Raw genomic sequence first — 15,064 nt, forward strand, 5'->3', positions numbered from 1 at the left:
TGCATAACAGGATACTATCTGCATCATACGACTGTGTGAAATTAAAGCACGCATTTCGAGTGGCGCTAAGTGCGTGCTCGTTTACCGGCCTCCCTATCTCTCCAGTTAGTAGCCTTAGAGGCCCGTGTGAAAATGCATTGTTCCGTGTAGATATTAAGCTTCCTGCTACCTCCAGTCCTTTTTTGTGGGTGGGAATCGCTGTGATGCAGGATTCAGAGCCAGCGAGTTGCATGGCACATGCTCCAAAGACATGCTGGGATGGGAATTGCTTTGCCGCTCAGGGGGGCTTGGCTGAGAGGCCGGATCTATACACTGTCTAGGTGTTTCCAGAAGTCAGTTTTCACTGCTTCCCAGTGGCAGAAGAGGCAGCTCCTAGAGGCCCGCTGGGAGTATATGTTCACGGAGAGGCCAAGCCTCTCACCTCTGGTGCTGATAATGCTCTCACATCTCAGTGCTGCGGGGCCTGAGGTCCCGGGCCAAGCTCCCCAAAGGGGTCACTCTGTGCTTATGCTTTCTGGATCACAGCTGGAGGCGGGGGGTGGGGTGCTAAACAATGCTCCTGGGGCTTTTGAAGCCCACATCTTGTGCTCCGGCTTGTGAACTTGAGGTAGGGTGTCGGGGCGCCTTTGGGACGTTCACCCCCGCCAGTCCGCTGTTTCTCAGGCTTATCGAGCCCAAGCCTGGCCTAGCTGCTCCATCCTGCTCTCTGAATCCTATGCCTGCTCCAAAGCCATTTCCTTCTGGGTGCTTCTACGGCTGCCCAGACCAGACATAACTGGTCCTCACCGCTGCACTGCCTTAGCCCCGTGTTCATACCTTTCCACTTGAATTTCTGTTATCTGTGTACTAGGCCTGTATCTCCTTGAGGACTGTTTATCATTTAGTTTTATGTCATCCCAAACTGCCATTATTAAACAGGTCAGTGCTGAATAAATGTTTGGAAATAAATGTTGAGTCTGTTTGAGTCTGATTCCCTTGTGCTCGCGAGCAAACAGGCTCGATGGCTATTGATGGGCAGTGGGGAGCCGGAGCCTGTTTGCCTCCAAAAACAGCCAGTGGTGTGTTAGAAGGGTGTGGAGCTGACTGGAAGGGTCCCTGGACTTCCTGCAACGCTCTGATGTGTCCCAGGAATTGAAGTGAGTCCTTTTGGAGGGTAGGTGTAAGCTGGCCTTTGCGAACTGATGCAGAAATGTTAGCAAATCTGTGATCAGAGACCGTGCCATGTGGGCCTTAATCATATACACATGTCAGCAGTCCAGGGAGGTTTTGGAAGTGCGTCAAGGTACAGAAATTGTTCCAGGCTCTGGGGAATCTCCTGTTTACAGCAGGCAGGTGAGAGCTGTGGTTTTCCTCCTGATTGTTCTGTGAACTATAATGCAGTATGATGTGTAACTCTGACACATAAAAGAACTGGAAGCTGGCCTGAGGAACGTTCTTTCCTGCTTTGCCCAAGTGCTTCGGTCCTCCATAAGTCATCATTTTCATCACTCAATCCTACTGAATTCATTTTAGCACACATTTATGGAGAGCCCACTGTGGACCACAAACAGACCCTGTGCTGGGCACGGGGGAATTCAGAGATAAACTGAGGAAGAGGCAAAAGAGAGGAAACTTGAAAACAGGTCCAAATCAGAAGGATCATTGTGATTTGGACACAGGTGGGGGTGAATAATCCCCTCTTGGGGGACGGGGGGTAGGCAGAGCACCCAAGAAGACCCCTGGAAGAGGCGTCTGAGTCATGCAGAATAGAGCGAATGAGGAAAGATACTCCGGGCAGAGGCGTGGAGTTCTGCCCTGGTTTTTGACTCTCGTTGTCTCCGTGGCTGCCCTCACACAATGAGCTGAGGAAACAGAAGCTGGCCCTTGAGGAAGGCCCAGCTCTCCAAGGCCAGCCTGCCCTCACGGCTGTACTTTGTTCTGTGGCTTATGGCCAACCAACCACAAAACCTGAATTCTTTGTTCCAAGACAATGCTTCTGAAACTTTTATGTGCCTGTGAATTGCCTGCCGTGTCTGATGAATGCCGGTTACGATTTTTTAGCTCTGAGGTAAGGCTGGAAATTCTGCGGTTCTCCACGATGCCAGTGCTGCCGGCGCACGAGAGCACGTTTTGAGGTTATAAGAAACTCTTCTTTCCTAGCTCACCTCCTCCTCCCCCAACACACACAGAGTCCCCTTCTTTTTCCTCTCCCCTAGTGTACAGATGCCAAATTCCTCATTCTTAAAGGCTATTTTCATTTGGTCATTCCCAGTACACACTCCAAATCCCCGGTCTGAAAGTTCCCTTTTATTTCTGAACTCAAGTCTGAACTTCCCGGGCTGGCCTAAACACTAGTCTGGCCTACCCTTTTCTTCCCAAAGTTATCACCACCAAGTTACTCCCAACCCTACCTCATGGCAGTGGATCCCTCACAGCCCCCTCCCTTGGCAGTGACATGCGGATTTCTGGGCCTTTGCTTAATCCTTTGGAGAGGTCCTCTCCTGAGTCAAGTCCTGCAGGGGAGAATTAAGCCTTTGGTCAGGTGGGATGAGGTCAGGTGGGCCACACACACACATACACATAGACACACACCTCAGGTCGGTACCCAGTGATCCGAGCACATAGAGTCGTGCAGGTACTTGGGGAGGAAGGCTCCGGCGTAAGTCAGATCCTAGGACGGCGAGAGGGCCAGATGGAAAGATAGGTATTGTAAGTGGTTGTCAAGAAACGAAGGTTGGGTGGGGTACTTGCTGCGGTTACAGGGGTGGGCTGCTTCCAGGAGCTCCCACTCAGAAGCACAAGGCTTCCCAACTAGAGGAAGCCTTGGCGAGGCCCCCAAGCATGAGCTGGGGAGGAGGCCGGATGCTATAGGACCTGCCTTGTCCTCCGTTTCAACTACAGAGCCCCCTGCCCAATGCAGACTGTCTGTTGCCCAGTCCTCTGAAGCAGACACCCCAGCACCGTGCTCTTTCTTACATGTTGCCTTCTCTCTCAGTCTCTCTACCTGTTCACTGGACAGGCATCTGTATAATTCTGTTCACAGGGGAAAAATGTCAGACTAATAGTGGCCATCTCTATTAAACTGTATAACTTAATAGGTGGTAGATGTTGAGAGGATATTTGCTTTCTTGTCAACTGTGGTTTTATGTATTGCTTCTTTTTTGGTGGTTTGTTTTGTTTTCACCATGAGCCTGTTTTATTTGTATAATGAGTAGAAAATAAAGGTATTCTCAGTTGGAGAAATGTACTGGGATTGCCTGCCTACTTCGAGTGAGGCCCTGCTGGGCACTGTCTGGGGGCTGGATGAATAGGACCTGGTCTCTGTGTCTGAGGGATTCACAGCGAGGAGGAAGGGTAGGGTTACAACAGGGTGGTTGGTCTCTAAGTGATCTAATCAGACAGAGAGGCTGCTGCCTCCCCAGGGGGGTGGGACCTGCCACTCCTGCACTGTGAAGGAAGAGAGCAGACATTGATGAGGAGGGCAGTGACACAGCCTGGAGGAGCGCCACCAAGCTGGGAGGCCACAGCCTTGAGCAAGGGAGAGGGAGCCGCAAGAGAGGCTGTCGCCTCTGTCGTGGCTGCTGACCCACTAGTGAGCTCCCTGGGGCAGGAACCTCCACGTGTCTGTTGTATTCCCAGGCTCCTCTAGTGGCAGGTGGGCAGGGGCTCAGTTGGCAGCCCTTGTCCAGTCCCATCTCTGACACTGCTGCTTCTCTTCCCTTTGCCTCTGGCCCCCTGATTGGCTGCCCAGCCAGAGCCTTGCTGTCTGGGAGATCGGATTCCGGCTGTCCTGTGGGAGCAGTAACGTCGTCTTCCTTTCTCTCAATCCCCAGAAATGTCTTTCCTCCAGGATCCAAGCTTCTTCACCATGGGAATGTGGTCCATTGGTGCGGGGGCCATAGGGGCTGCTGCCTTGGCACTGCTCCTGGCCAACACAGACGTATTTCTGCCCAAGCCCCAGAAAGCCACGCTGGAGTATCTGGAGGATATAGACCTGAAAACACTGGAGAAGGGTAAGCAGTGACTCCACTGGTGTCAGTACTTTTCCAAGATGCTGGGATGCAGGCTTACTTAGTTTTTTTCTCTCTGAAAGTAGTTCTTTTTTTTTTTTTTTAAATTGAAAAGGCAATATAACATTAGGAAAAATTTAGTAACACTTTAAGAATTACTGATAATTCCATTACCCTAACACAATAATCTTTTTTATTTTCACACGTATTTTTCCAGGTGTACACGTAATAATATGTAGTTATGATCTTGGTGTACTTATACATTGATCTTTTACATTTTAGCTTTTTCTTTTCTTTTTAAGAGATAAAATCTATTCTTTTTTTTTTTTTAACATCTTTATTGGAGTATAGCTGCTTTACAATGGTGTGTTAATTTCTGCTGTATAACAAAGTGAATCAGCTATACGTACACATATGTCCCCATATCCCCTCCCTCTTACGTCTCCCTCCCACCCTCCCTATCCCACCCCTCTACGTGGTCACAAAGCACCAAGCTGATCTCCCTGTGCTATGTGGCTGCTTCCCACTAGCTATCTATTTTACATTTGGTAGTGTATATATGTCCATGCCTCTCTCTCACTTCGTCCCAGCTTACCCTTCCCCCTCCCCGTGTCCTCAACCATTCTCTACGTCTGCATCTTTGTTCCTGTCCTGCCGCTAGGTTTTTCAGAACCTTTTTTTTTTTTTTAAGATTCCATATATATGTGTTAGCATGTGGTATTTTTCTCTTTCTGACTTGCTTCACTCTGTATGACAGGCTCTAGGTCCATCTACCTCACTACAAATAACTCAGTTTCGTTTCTTTTTATGGCTGAGTATTAGTTTTTTCTTATCAAAAGCATTTTTCATCTTCTCATGTTGTCTCTCTAAATATAATGATAATCGTTCCATAATATTTAGTGAAATTGTACCACTGTTTACTCAACCAAACCTTCCAGAGTGTGTTCTGAGGAATTCCAGGCTCCTGGATCTTCAAAAACAGGAGCTCCTGAGTCCAATAAATTTGAGAAACACTGTGTCCAATTGCATGTCCCTGGTTCTCAGCACAGGGGTTTGCTTACTGAAATGAGGTGCCTGGATCGTTACTGGTACAGGCATGGGCAGCCTCGCCTGTGGTGCAGCTAAAGCACCCGGGGAAGCACAGGGCCACACCTTTAGAATGGACCTGCCTGTCTGCCTCTTCCTGGGGAGCCTGCTGGTGTCCCTGCTGGACGGCTGAGAGCCGCACGTGGTGACTCTCCTGCCTCTCTGTGCTCTCGGCGTTGGATCTGAAGCCCAGGGGATTTTGGTCATGCCGATAGTGTGGGTGCAGTAGGCATGAGAGTTTGGTGCAATTTGGGGCTCACTGACTGGGAGGTCTCCAGGGTGGCCCCTCAAAGGGAGGCCATCGCGTCTGTTCAGTAAGTGAGGAAGCTTGTCAAGGGAAGGCAGGAACTGTGACTGCAGATTTATGATGTAGGTCACCTCAGTAAGGGACTAAGAAGCCCTGCAGAGAGAGTCCTATTTAGCTGTGTTCGACCCAGAGTTTCCCAGTGTCATTTGATTTCAGTCCCCTCCCACCTTCTTTTTTTTCCTATGTAACATCCCATAGGGACATGGATTCCTCTGAGAAATGCTAAAATAATAAGGGATAGTACTTATTGAGCCCTCACTGACTCTGTATTACCTGGAGAGCACTTTTATATCCATCTGTTAATACTCCCTGTGGCCCAAAGTGGAGCTGCTAGGCATCTGCATTTACAAATGGGGAAGTGGAGGTTCAGGGAGGAGATACAGCCTGCCCCGGGTCACACCTAGATGCGGACTCAGTGTGACTGGAGCCGGGCTTGAGCTACGCTACTCCGCTACCCAAAGAATTTCCTTGTTGGACATCTTCTGCCCTATCCTATGGATAACGGTGCAGTTAACATATTTAGGTTAAATTGTTTTTTGTTTTTAATTTCTTTTGACCTAATTTCTTTGAATACTTTTTTAAGAATTGGGGTTTTCTTGGCCAAAGTGCAAGATCTCGTTCAAGTTTTGGCCATGTATCTGCCCTAAAGGATTGTTACAAGTTACACTGAGACCAGCAAAGGAATATGCTATTTTTCCAGAACTGTTCCAGTTTGAGATGTTCAAGTTCACAGCTAGATTTTTATGGGGGAGGGGCCTTCTGGTTATATAGTAGGACCCTTACACTGGATTCATTTTCCTTGGAAAGATGAATATTCCCTATACGTGTTTCCTTTTTGCTTTTTCCCACATGTGAAATAGTTTTGCAGGTCCTCTGTTTGGCCTGGTGCTGTTTATGAGGTGCTTAGAAGTTGGGGCCAGGCTGAGAGGAAATGATACTGAATTCCCTTTTCTTCTCCTCAGAACCAGTGACTTTTAAAGCAAAGGCGCTCTGGGAAAATAATGGAGCTGTGATTATGGCTGTGCGGAGGCCAGGCTGTTTCCTCTGTCGAGAGGTGAGTGCATTTGAGGATCTGTTCTGAGGAAGGGATCCTGGCAAGGGGGGACTGGGGCATTTCCAGCCAGGACCAATAGTGGCCCATTATGTCATTTACTCTAGGTTTGTTTTGTTTTGTTTTTGCCTAATTCTCTGTTTCTGTTCATTTAACAGCTCACCATATCCTAGGGTTAGCAACATATTTGACTTTCTTCTGACATTCCAAGGCCTTTCACTCTTGTAGTATCTGTGTCCTGGACCAGGTCCAATTGCATGTCCCTGGTTCTCAGCACAGGGGTTTGCTTACTGAAATGAGGTGCCTAGATCGTTACTAGTACAGGCATGCACAGCCTCGCCTGTGGTGCAGCTAAAGCACCCGGGGAAGCACAGGGCCACACCTTTAGAATGGACCTGCCTGTCTGCCTCTTCCTGGGGAGCCTGCTGGTGTCCCTGCTGGACGGCTGAGAGCCGCACGTGGTGACCCTGCTGCCTCTCTGTGCTCTCGGCGTTGGATCTGAAGCCCAGGGGATTTTGGTCATGCCGATAGTGTGGGTGCAGTGGGCATGAGAGCTTGGTGCAACGTGGGGCTCACTGACTGGGAGGTCTCCAGGTTGGCCCCTCAAAGGGAGGCCATCGCGTCTGTTCAGTAAGTGAGGAAGCTTGTCAAGGGAAGGCAGGGTCCAGCCTTGTCACTTTACACATAGGTAAACTGAGGATAAGAGTGGTTTGTTGACCTATCCGTGGTCATACAGTCAGTGACAGAAGACCCAGGTTCTGAGGTTCACGGCTTTGCCTGGGGGAGAACTGGGAACGACAGTACTCCAGCTCTTGAGAAAACTTTGCTTTTCAGGTCATGGCCTTGGTCCTGTCCGAGTTGCCATCCTCCTTCCCCTGGTTGTCCTGTCTTATCCTGAGGCATTTCCTTTCAGCCTTGCAGAGCTCTCCCCTGCTTGTGTGGTTGGGCTGGCTGAGAGTCTGCCTACATTGCATGGTGCACTATCCGTAGGTACCTCATTGGTTCCCCACGGCATCCCTGGAAAATACAGCTTGTTGTTGTTATTCTCATTTTACAGAGGAGGAAACTGAGGTACAGAGGTAGTGACAATGTCATACTGCTCTAGGGGGTGTATTAAATTCCTATTGCTGCTGTAACACATCATCCCATACTCAGTGGCTTTGAATAACACAGATTCATTTTCTTACAGTTCTAAAGGTCAGAATTCTGAAATGGGTCTCACTGAGCTACAATAAAGGTATCAGCAGGGCTGAAATTCTTCTGGAGGCTCCAGGGGATAAATAATTTCTGTCTTTTCCAGCCTCTAGAGGCCATCTGCATTCCTTGTCTCATGCCCCCTTCCTCCCATTTTTAAAGCCAGCAATAGCTGGCCAAGTCTTTCTTAACATTGGGTCACTATGACACTGACCATTCTGCTTTCCTGTCCCACATTTAAGGACCTTAGTGATTCCACATTGGGACCACCCAGACAAAACAGGATAATCTCCTTTAAGATCACCTGATTAGCAATCTAAATTTCATCTGCTGCCTTAATTCCCCCTTGCCATGTAACAAAACATATTCACGGGTTCTTGGGATTAGGATGTGGACATGCATCCTTAGAAGGTATTATTCTGCCTACCACAGGGGGTGACATTTAAACTCAGGGCTTTTGAGTCCAACCTCTGATGCCTCCAAATACCAACATGGAAGCCTGTTGTGACTTGATTTCTCAAGGCCAGCTAAACCCCAAGGTTCCAGGAACAACTGCTCTAATTACAACCTGTTTTTCTGGGCTCTGGTCTGTACCCTGGTAGATCATTTTATGGAAACTTATGTTTCTAAAAGGACGGTTGGATGGCAGGCAAAGTTATTTTGAGGGGGGAGGCATGTGACTCAGTTTCCACTTCACACTTTTTCTGAGTAAAGCCCAGGGAAAGTGAGTAAAACCTTTACTTTCACACACAGGTGCTCTTTGACCACATCAGACCTGTAGTCCTCTCTGCTCTTGGGCAGAGTCTGCCACTCACTGAACCTCTTGACAAAGGCATTGTAATGAATTCTGCTTCATTAGCTATCCTTTTGTCGTTGTTCTAGAAAATACATGAAAAATTAAATGCAGTTGCCACCGTATAGCAATGTATTGGAGGCAACTAGGCTGCTTCTGATAGGATTTCCTGCTGTTTCTTTCATTCTGACACCAAATGTGAAAAAGGAGTTTGTTCTTAACATCGAAGCTCTACCCTGATGTGTGAGTTTCATCTTTTCATCTAGCCCCCAGTTCCTGAGAATCAGGGATGTCCATACTTCCCAGCTCAGCTGCGGTCTCCCCATTGTCCACCTTCACCTGGAATCTTTCCTCCTGGTACCTAGTACCTTCTGCATATCCAGCCATGTGCTAGGCGCTGAGGGATACAAGAAATGGAAGGCAGTTTCTGACTCTGAGACACATTTGGGAACTTAAGGGACAAAGCTCACCTTAGTGGAACCCAGTGGACTCGGTACAGAAAAAGTCGCCAAGCGGGAAGGATTAGATATACACAGAGAACCAGGCCTTTACTCCAGGCTGTGCTAGCCAGGGAGACCGTTTTAGAACAGGGATCCTTTTCTAGAGGGTAGGATTTGAGCTGGAGAAGGAAGGAAGGTTATTGCAATGAGAGGGGGCCAGCTGAGCAGAGGTGTGGAGGCAGCTATTCACATGGAGATCGACTGCTAGGCCCTTGTGCTAGTTTGCTCTAGTGCAGTGGAGGGGCTGGGAGATTAGGAGAGCAGCAGTGTGGCTAGGAGTGGAGGACTGAGTTTGGGTGCAAGCTCTTAGTTATTGGATGCTCCCCAGGCCATGGTTAGGACACCCATAACAGGAGCCTAGCCTCTCCTTCCCTCCATGGACAGGACAGGAACCTGGGCTGAGGAGAGGACCTGACACTCTATCCTGAGGCCTCGTGCCCAGCTGGGACAGTCTTTTGCTGGTCTACACAGGCCTTAATTGTTCTTGGCATTTTGTTGCCTTTGTTCTTCTGCATTCGGTGCCAGCCACGCTCTGGGCCTGTAGGAAAGAGGGTGTTGGTTGGCTGCAGAGCCCCGAGAGTTCATGCCCCTGACCTTTCCTGTCTTCTGCAGGAGGCTGCAGGCCTGTCCTCCCTGAAGCCCAAGTTGGACGAGCTGGGCATCCCCCTCTACGCAGTGGTAAAGGAGCACGTCAAGACTGAAGTGAAGGACTTCCAGCCTTATTTCAAAGGAGAAATCTTCCTGGATGAAAAGGTACGTGTGCTGTGAGCCTGTCGGACACAGACCGCTGGGGATTGCGCTCGTGCGTGGAGAGTTCGGTGGCCCAAAGCATGTCTGGACAGGAGTTGGAGTGGGCCTCCCTTTCAGCTGCCCCCAGCCCTCTGAGCAGAGCATGAGTGAAAAAAACTTAAGAGCTGTCCTTCAGTTATTACTTGAGCCCTTCCTGACTTGTGACCCGGGAATGGGAGCCTTGGAAATAGCTGAAAGCTCCACCGGTTTCCCTGAGCTGCAGGGGTTTGCCCAGCACAAGGCCCTGCCCCTTAGTTCATTGCAGCCATAGTTCTTTCCCCTCTACTAACCTCTGCAGAATGTAGGACTGTTATCACTCTGTCAGGCCCACCCAAGAACCCTGTACGTCCATAGCAAGAGATTAGAGTCAGGGTGGCAGGCCGCAGGGCTGTGTTTAGCTCGGGCAGTTGAGAGCGCTCCTGGGTGGCAGCTGCGCGTCGGGTGGAGGAGGACAGGCGCATGCGCTGCTCACGTGGGGGTCTGTCTTCCTCGCTCCTACAGAAGGAGTTCTATGGTCCGGAAAGGCGGAAGATGGTGCTCATGGGATTTGTCCGTCTGGGCGTCTGGTACAGCTTCTTCCGGGCCCGGAGTGGAGGCTTTTCTGGAAACCTGGAAGGCGAGGGCTTCATCCTTGGGGGAGTTTTTGTGGTGGGACCAGGAAAGCAGGTAAATCGCTAGCGTGTTCACTCGTGGGTCTGTGAGCATGAGACCCCGATGTGTCGGGCGGGAGGGTGGCTTCCCCTGCTCAGAGTCTCCCAGCCTTCCTTCCAGAAAGCCAGGGAGCATGCGGGAGGGGAAGGGAGGGAAATGACCGTTTATTGCACGCCTGCTCTCTCGGCACCTCACACATGACCCCCTCCCTTGGCACAGTAACAACACGACATAGTCTGAGTCTTGTGGGTAAATAACTCGTGAGGGGGTGAGTGACCGCACCAAGGAGGACGGCTCCTCAGTGGCACTTCAGGAGCCTGGACCCGGGTTTCCTGATGTCAAGTTCTGTTTTCTACACTACAACAAAAGCAGAGTCTTTATTCTGTGAAGAATGTACTCCCTTGCAGTGTTCCCTGTCATCGAGGATGGACAGTAGAGAAAACTGAAGAGAGGAGGAATGGAAAGAGACCTCGTTGGGGGAGCAGCAGGGAGCTGTGCTGGGTGGTGCTTTCCCTGCGGGGGTCCTGGTGCCCTGGCTGTCTCTGGAGGGGCAGCAGACTTCTCTGCACACTCTATTTCAGGCCCTGGCTGTGGGGAATCCAGAGTCAGCACGGGGGCTTAAGGGAAGGTGTGGAGAGATGAGTTCTCTGTGGGCTCAGGAGGCGGGTGGGTGGATGCTCCACGTCAGACTCAGGGCAGTGCCAGCAGAGGCCAGGTGGGCACAGAGAAAGGACAGGGTACAGTGAGTGCAGGCTCAAGGCCTGGCAGGAAGACCGAGTGGTCTGATTTCTAGGCCCGTCTCACCAACTTCGGGCATGACATTAACATTTGAGCTTGTCTGTAAAAAGACAGGGTTGGAATTCCCTGGCGGTCCAGTGGTTAGGACTCGGTGCTTCCACTGCAGGGGGCACGGGTTCGATCCCTGGTCAGGGAACTAAGATCCCAAAAGCCGCATGGTGCGGCCAAAAAAGAAAAAAGAAGACAGGGTTGGTATGCATGGTGGAACTCACCACTGACAATGATAACTGCATACTTTCCCCAGTTGGGGAGGAAAGCTAGTGGGACTAGAATGCCTTCAATTTTAAGCTGTATTTCGAATCTCTTCCTTTTAAACCTTGGTATCTGCAGTTGCTTGTCTGTGAGAATCTAGCATGAATTGGTGTCTGATGTAACATAAACCTGTTTGCTAACTTTCTGGTAATGTATCAAAATGTCTTAGTGATAACAGCTGCCAGTGAGTGCCTGCCTTGTGCCAGGTGCTCATATATGTGATCTCCTGTCTTCTCTGCAACCAGTCTGGGATGGTCGGTATTTTTATTCCTATCCACATGTAAGGAAATGGGCCTATGAAATAACTCAGCCAAAGATATGGGGCTAGTATGTGGTGCAAAGGGAATGAAACTCAGGAACTCCGATCTGTCCTGCTCCAGAGACCCTGTCCTTCCCTTGCCCATAGCCCCTCTTTGGAGGTGGTTCCCAAAGACCCCTTCCAGGTACCCTTGCACTTGGGCAGGCCACTTCCTCAGGATCCCTCAGCCTCTTCCCACTCCGGGCCCCTGGGATTCCTTCCCCTTCCTATCTCTGCCTTTCCTCAGCCCCCAGGGAAGGGCTTGGCTCACCTGCCAGCCTCCTCTTGCCTGGCAGTGACTCACCTGGTGCTCATGGGCTGCCCAAGCCTGGCTGGCTCGCTCCTGGGGTGTTGTTTGACTTTGCTGGTGCTCCCCGGAGCTCCTGTCTTCCTCCTTCCTGGTGGAAGGCTGACCAGGCTGGCCTGGCCTCAGGGCTTACCTCCGTGTTTCTTCAGAGCAGAGTTTTTGCAGTCCCACTGTGCCAGGTGCCACTCAGTAGGGATTTCCTTTGTCATAATAATCTTTAAAGCATACTTAACTTTAAAGCAGCAGTGTTTCAACATAGGAAATCTGGAAACGGAGAAGGTGGGGAGAGCCATTCTATAAGCTCAGCTGCCAGGGACAACCTCTTAGGACAGAGCTGAGCTGACAGACCTTTTGTTTTTTTTTTAGAAAACGGTACCTTACTAAACTAGATGTTCTTTTTTCATTTAACAGCGTGTCATGAACATTTCCCCATGTCATCATATGTTCTTCCTCAGTGTTTTTAACGTCTGCAAACCGCGCTAATGAGCGAGTAAATATACTTTCCTGACCTGCTTCTCTGTAGTCACCACAGTGGTGGCACTTTTCTTTTTAAAGTCTTTATAAATAATGATACAAAGAACATGTTTATAAATGTTTGTTTTTTAAATTCAGTTTGAGTTTAATCTGTCACCTATCAAAGAACCCTTTAACAAGGATTCTTGATGCTGATCTCAAACACATTTTATCTTTTTTTTACAGCTTTAGGGTATTTTGGGGTGTAGTATGTCTTAGTTAGTGCATTTTGCTTCATGGTATCAGAAGTGAGTGGCCTCCAGTTTCGTAGGAAAACTAAAGATAGCGTCTCCCTTTTCAGGTGTTCGCTTAGTGCCTGTCAAGGTCTGACCTCTGAGCTCTACTTCCACAACTCCAGGCTTTTCTGTGCAAGCTCATTCTGTTCTTTCTGCCTGGAATGTTCTTTTACGTGCATCTCTACCTGTAGACATGCTCTATCACCTGTGAAGCCTTCTTTGATCGCCCTGTTATATTAATCACTCCTGACTTCCGGCTCCCAAAGTGCTGCTTGTACAGTCCAAATATTGCGAGGGAGCCTCCCCTGATCTACCTTCCCCAAAAGACTGAACTCTTCACAGGCAGAGCCGGGGCCGATTCGGATCTCTGTTCCTTGCTGCCGTAGCAAGGGCCTTGATGGACAGCTGGCGCTCAGTGTCTGTCTCATGAATGAATGACTCAGAGTGAGGACTGATGTACCCTCTCGTTTCCTTTCAGGGCATTCTTCTGGAGCACCGAGAAAAAGAATTTGGAGACAAAGTAAACCTAGTTTCTGTTCTGGAAGCTGCTAGGAAGATCAAACCACAGACTTCAGCCTCAGAGAAGAAATGATTGTGTGAAACTGCCCAGCTCAGGGATAACTAGGGCTCTCACCTGTGTTCATGGGATGTGTTGTGTTTCCACTGCTGTCCCTAAGGAGTTAGAAACCCATTTATGCCATAGTCTCAGTATAGACAATTAACATATTTTAATATTGTACTCTGTTTAGGCCTAATAAGGCAAAATAACCCCCAAACAAGACTGATAACAATCTAAAAAGCTAATTAATAAGGCTTATTTCAGCTAAAACCTGGAAAATCTGAGGCTTAAAGTTGACTGCTACACCTCATTACAAACATATATGGTGTTTGAGTGCTGTTATTTGAAATGATTTTCATTTTCATGTCTTTAAAAATCTAAGAAAAGTTGGTGATTGACTTGAAGATTAACGGTATAAGGTTCTGGCTTGTGTTTTCAACGAATGATTCATGTTAGTGATTCATTCATGTTAGTGATTTTGCTGTCTTTCCTAGAGGAATGCCTTGGCATTTAAAATTGGTAGCTGCTTTCCTATTGATGGTTTTCTAGCCTAATTTGGTGACTGAGGAGGAAAACGGACAGAGAAGATGAAATGTAACTTAGTTCATTGGTTTGTTATGATTTATTATATTATGTTAAAGTAATACTCGTATAAAAGAACTGATGTGCTTTGGATGGCTTGATAAAGGTAAACTATAAAGGGAAATCTGTTTTTTCATTGTCTTCCATTCTAATCTTGGAGATTTGATTTTCTAGAAGAGATGATCAATAAAATTAGGCTCTAATAAAATTAGGCATCAGATTGCCCATATATACAAATGTTTCTGACAAAACTAACAATAAAAATATTTACCGTAATAACGGCTGAATTTATTAAATCAGTGGTGCCAAAGACACTGAACATGAAAAATCAGTATTCTGCATGTGTATGGGGTAGGGTCGGGGGAGGAGTTCCTCTAGTTCTAATGATCTAAGAGGTTTCCAAATGCCCAGAAAAGTTCATCCCGTCATTCATGTTAGTGATTTTGCTGACTTTCCTAGAGGAATGACTTGGCATTTAAAACTGGTAGCTGCTTTCCTATTGATGGTTTTCTAGCCTAATTTGGTGACTGAGGAGGAAAAAGGACAGAGAAGATGAAATGTAACTTAGTTCATTGGTTTGTTGTCTTTGAAATTTTGTCATGTGAGTAAGTATGAGGTCAGCAAGAGCCTGAAGGGAGCTCTGCTCTAGGGAGTCTGCTCAAGGCACCAAATTGGCCCAGGAGTAGGAAGGCGGGTATGGGAGTCCAGAGAAGAGGAGTACAGTGGTCCCCTCATATGTATATGTTCCAAGACTCCCTGTGGATGCCTGAAACCATGGAAGTTATTGAACACTAATGCCTACTGTGTTTTTTCCTATACATACATACCTATTATTTTAATTTATAAATTAGATACAATAAGAGATTAACAATAATAATAAAATAGAATAATTATAACACTATGCTGTGAGAAAAGTTATGTGGCTGTGGTCTCTTTCAAGACATCTATCATACTTATCCTCCTTGTGATGCTGTGAGATGATTACGTGCTGAGATGAAGCAGGGTGAATGATGTAGGCATTGTGATGTAGGGTTAGACTACTACTGACCTTTTGACACTAAGTCAGAGGGAGGATTGTCTGCTTCAGGTGATCCTGGATTACTAAGCCATGACAATGTCAGTGGTTGGATGTCAGCAGCAGACGATGTTGATGGCTGGG

The 15,064-nt window shown here is 48.1% G+C and overlaps 1 protein-coding gene across 1 annotated transcript; it reads left to right on the forward strand.

The window, feature by feature from the left end:
• The first annotated feature begins 3,812 nt into the window (after positions 1 to 3,812).
• Positions 3,813 to 13,626, forward strand: PRXL2A (peroxiredoxin like 2A). Its single transcript, XM_007464222.1, has 5 exons — positions 3,813 to 3,992; positions 6,345 to 6,436; positions 9,533 to 9,673; positions 10,211 to 10,375; positions 13,243 to 13,626. Exons 1-5 carry the CDS (start codon positions 3,815 to 3,817, stop codon positions 13,354 to 13,356), a joined length of 690 nt encoding a protein of 229 aa, XP_007464284.1. The 5' UTR covers positions 3,813 to 3,814; the 3' UTR covers positions 13,357 to 13,626.
• The last annotated feature ends 1,438 nt before the right edge of the window (positions 13,627 to 15,064 follow it).

Source organism: Lipotes vexillifer, unplaced genomic scaffold (assembly GCF_000442215.2).
Source record: "Lipotes vexillifer unplaced genomic scaffold, Lipotes_vexillifer_v1.1 scaffold59, whole genome shotgun sequence".
In the NCBI taxonomy this organism is placed as follows: domain Eukaryota; kingdom Metazoa; phylum Chordata; class Mammalia; order Artiodactyla; family Lipotidae; genus Lipotes; species Lipotes vexillifer.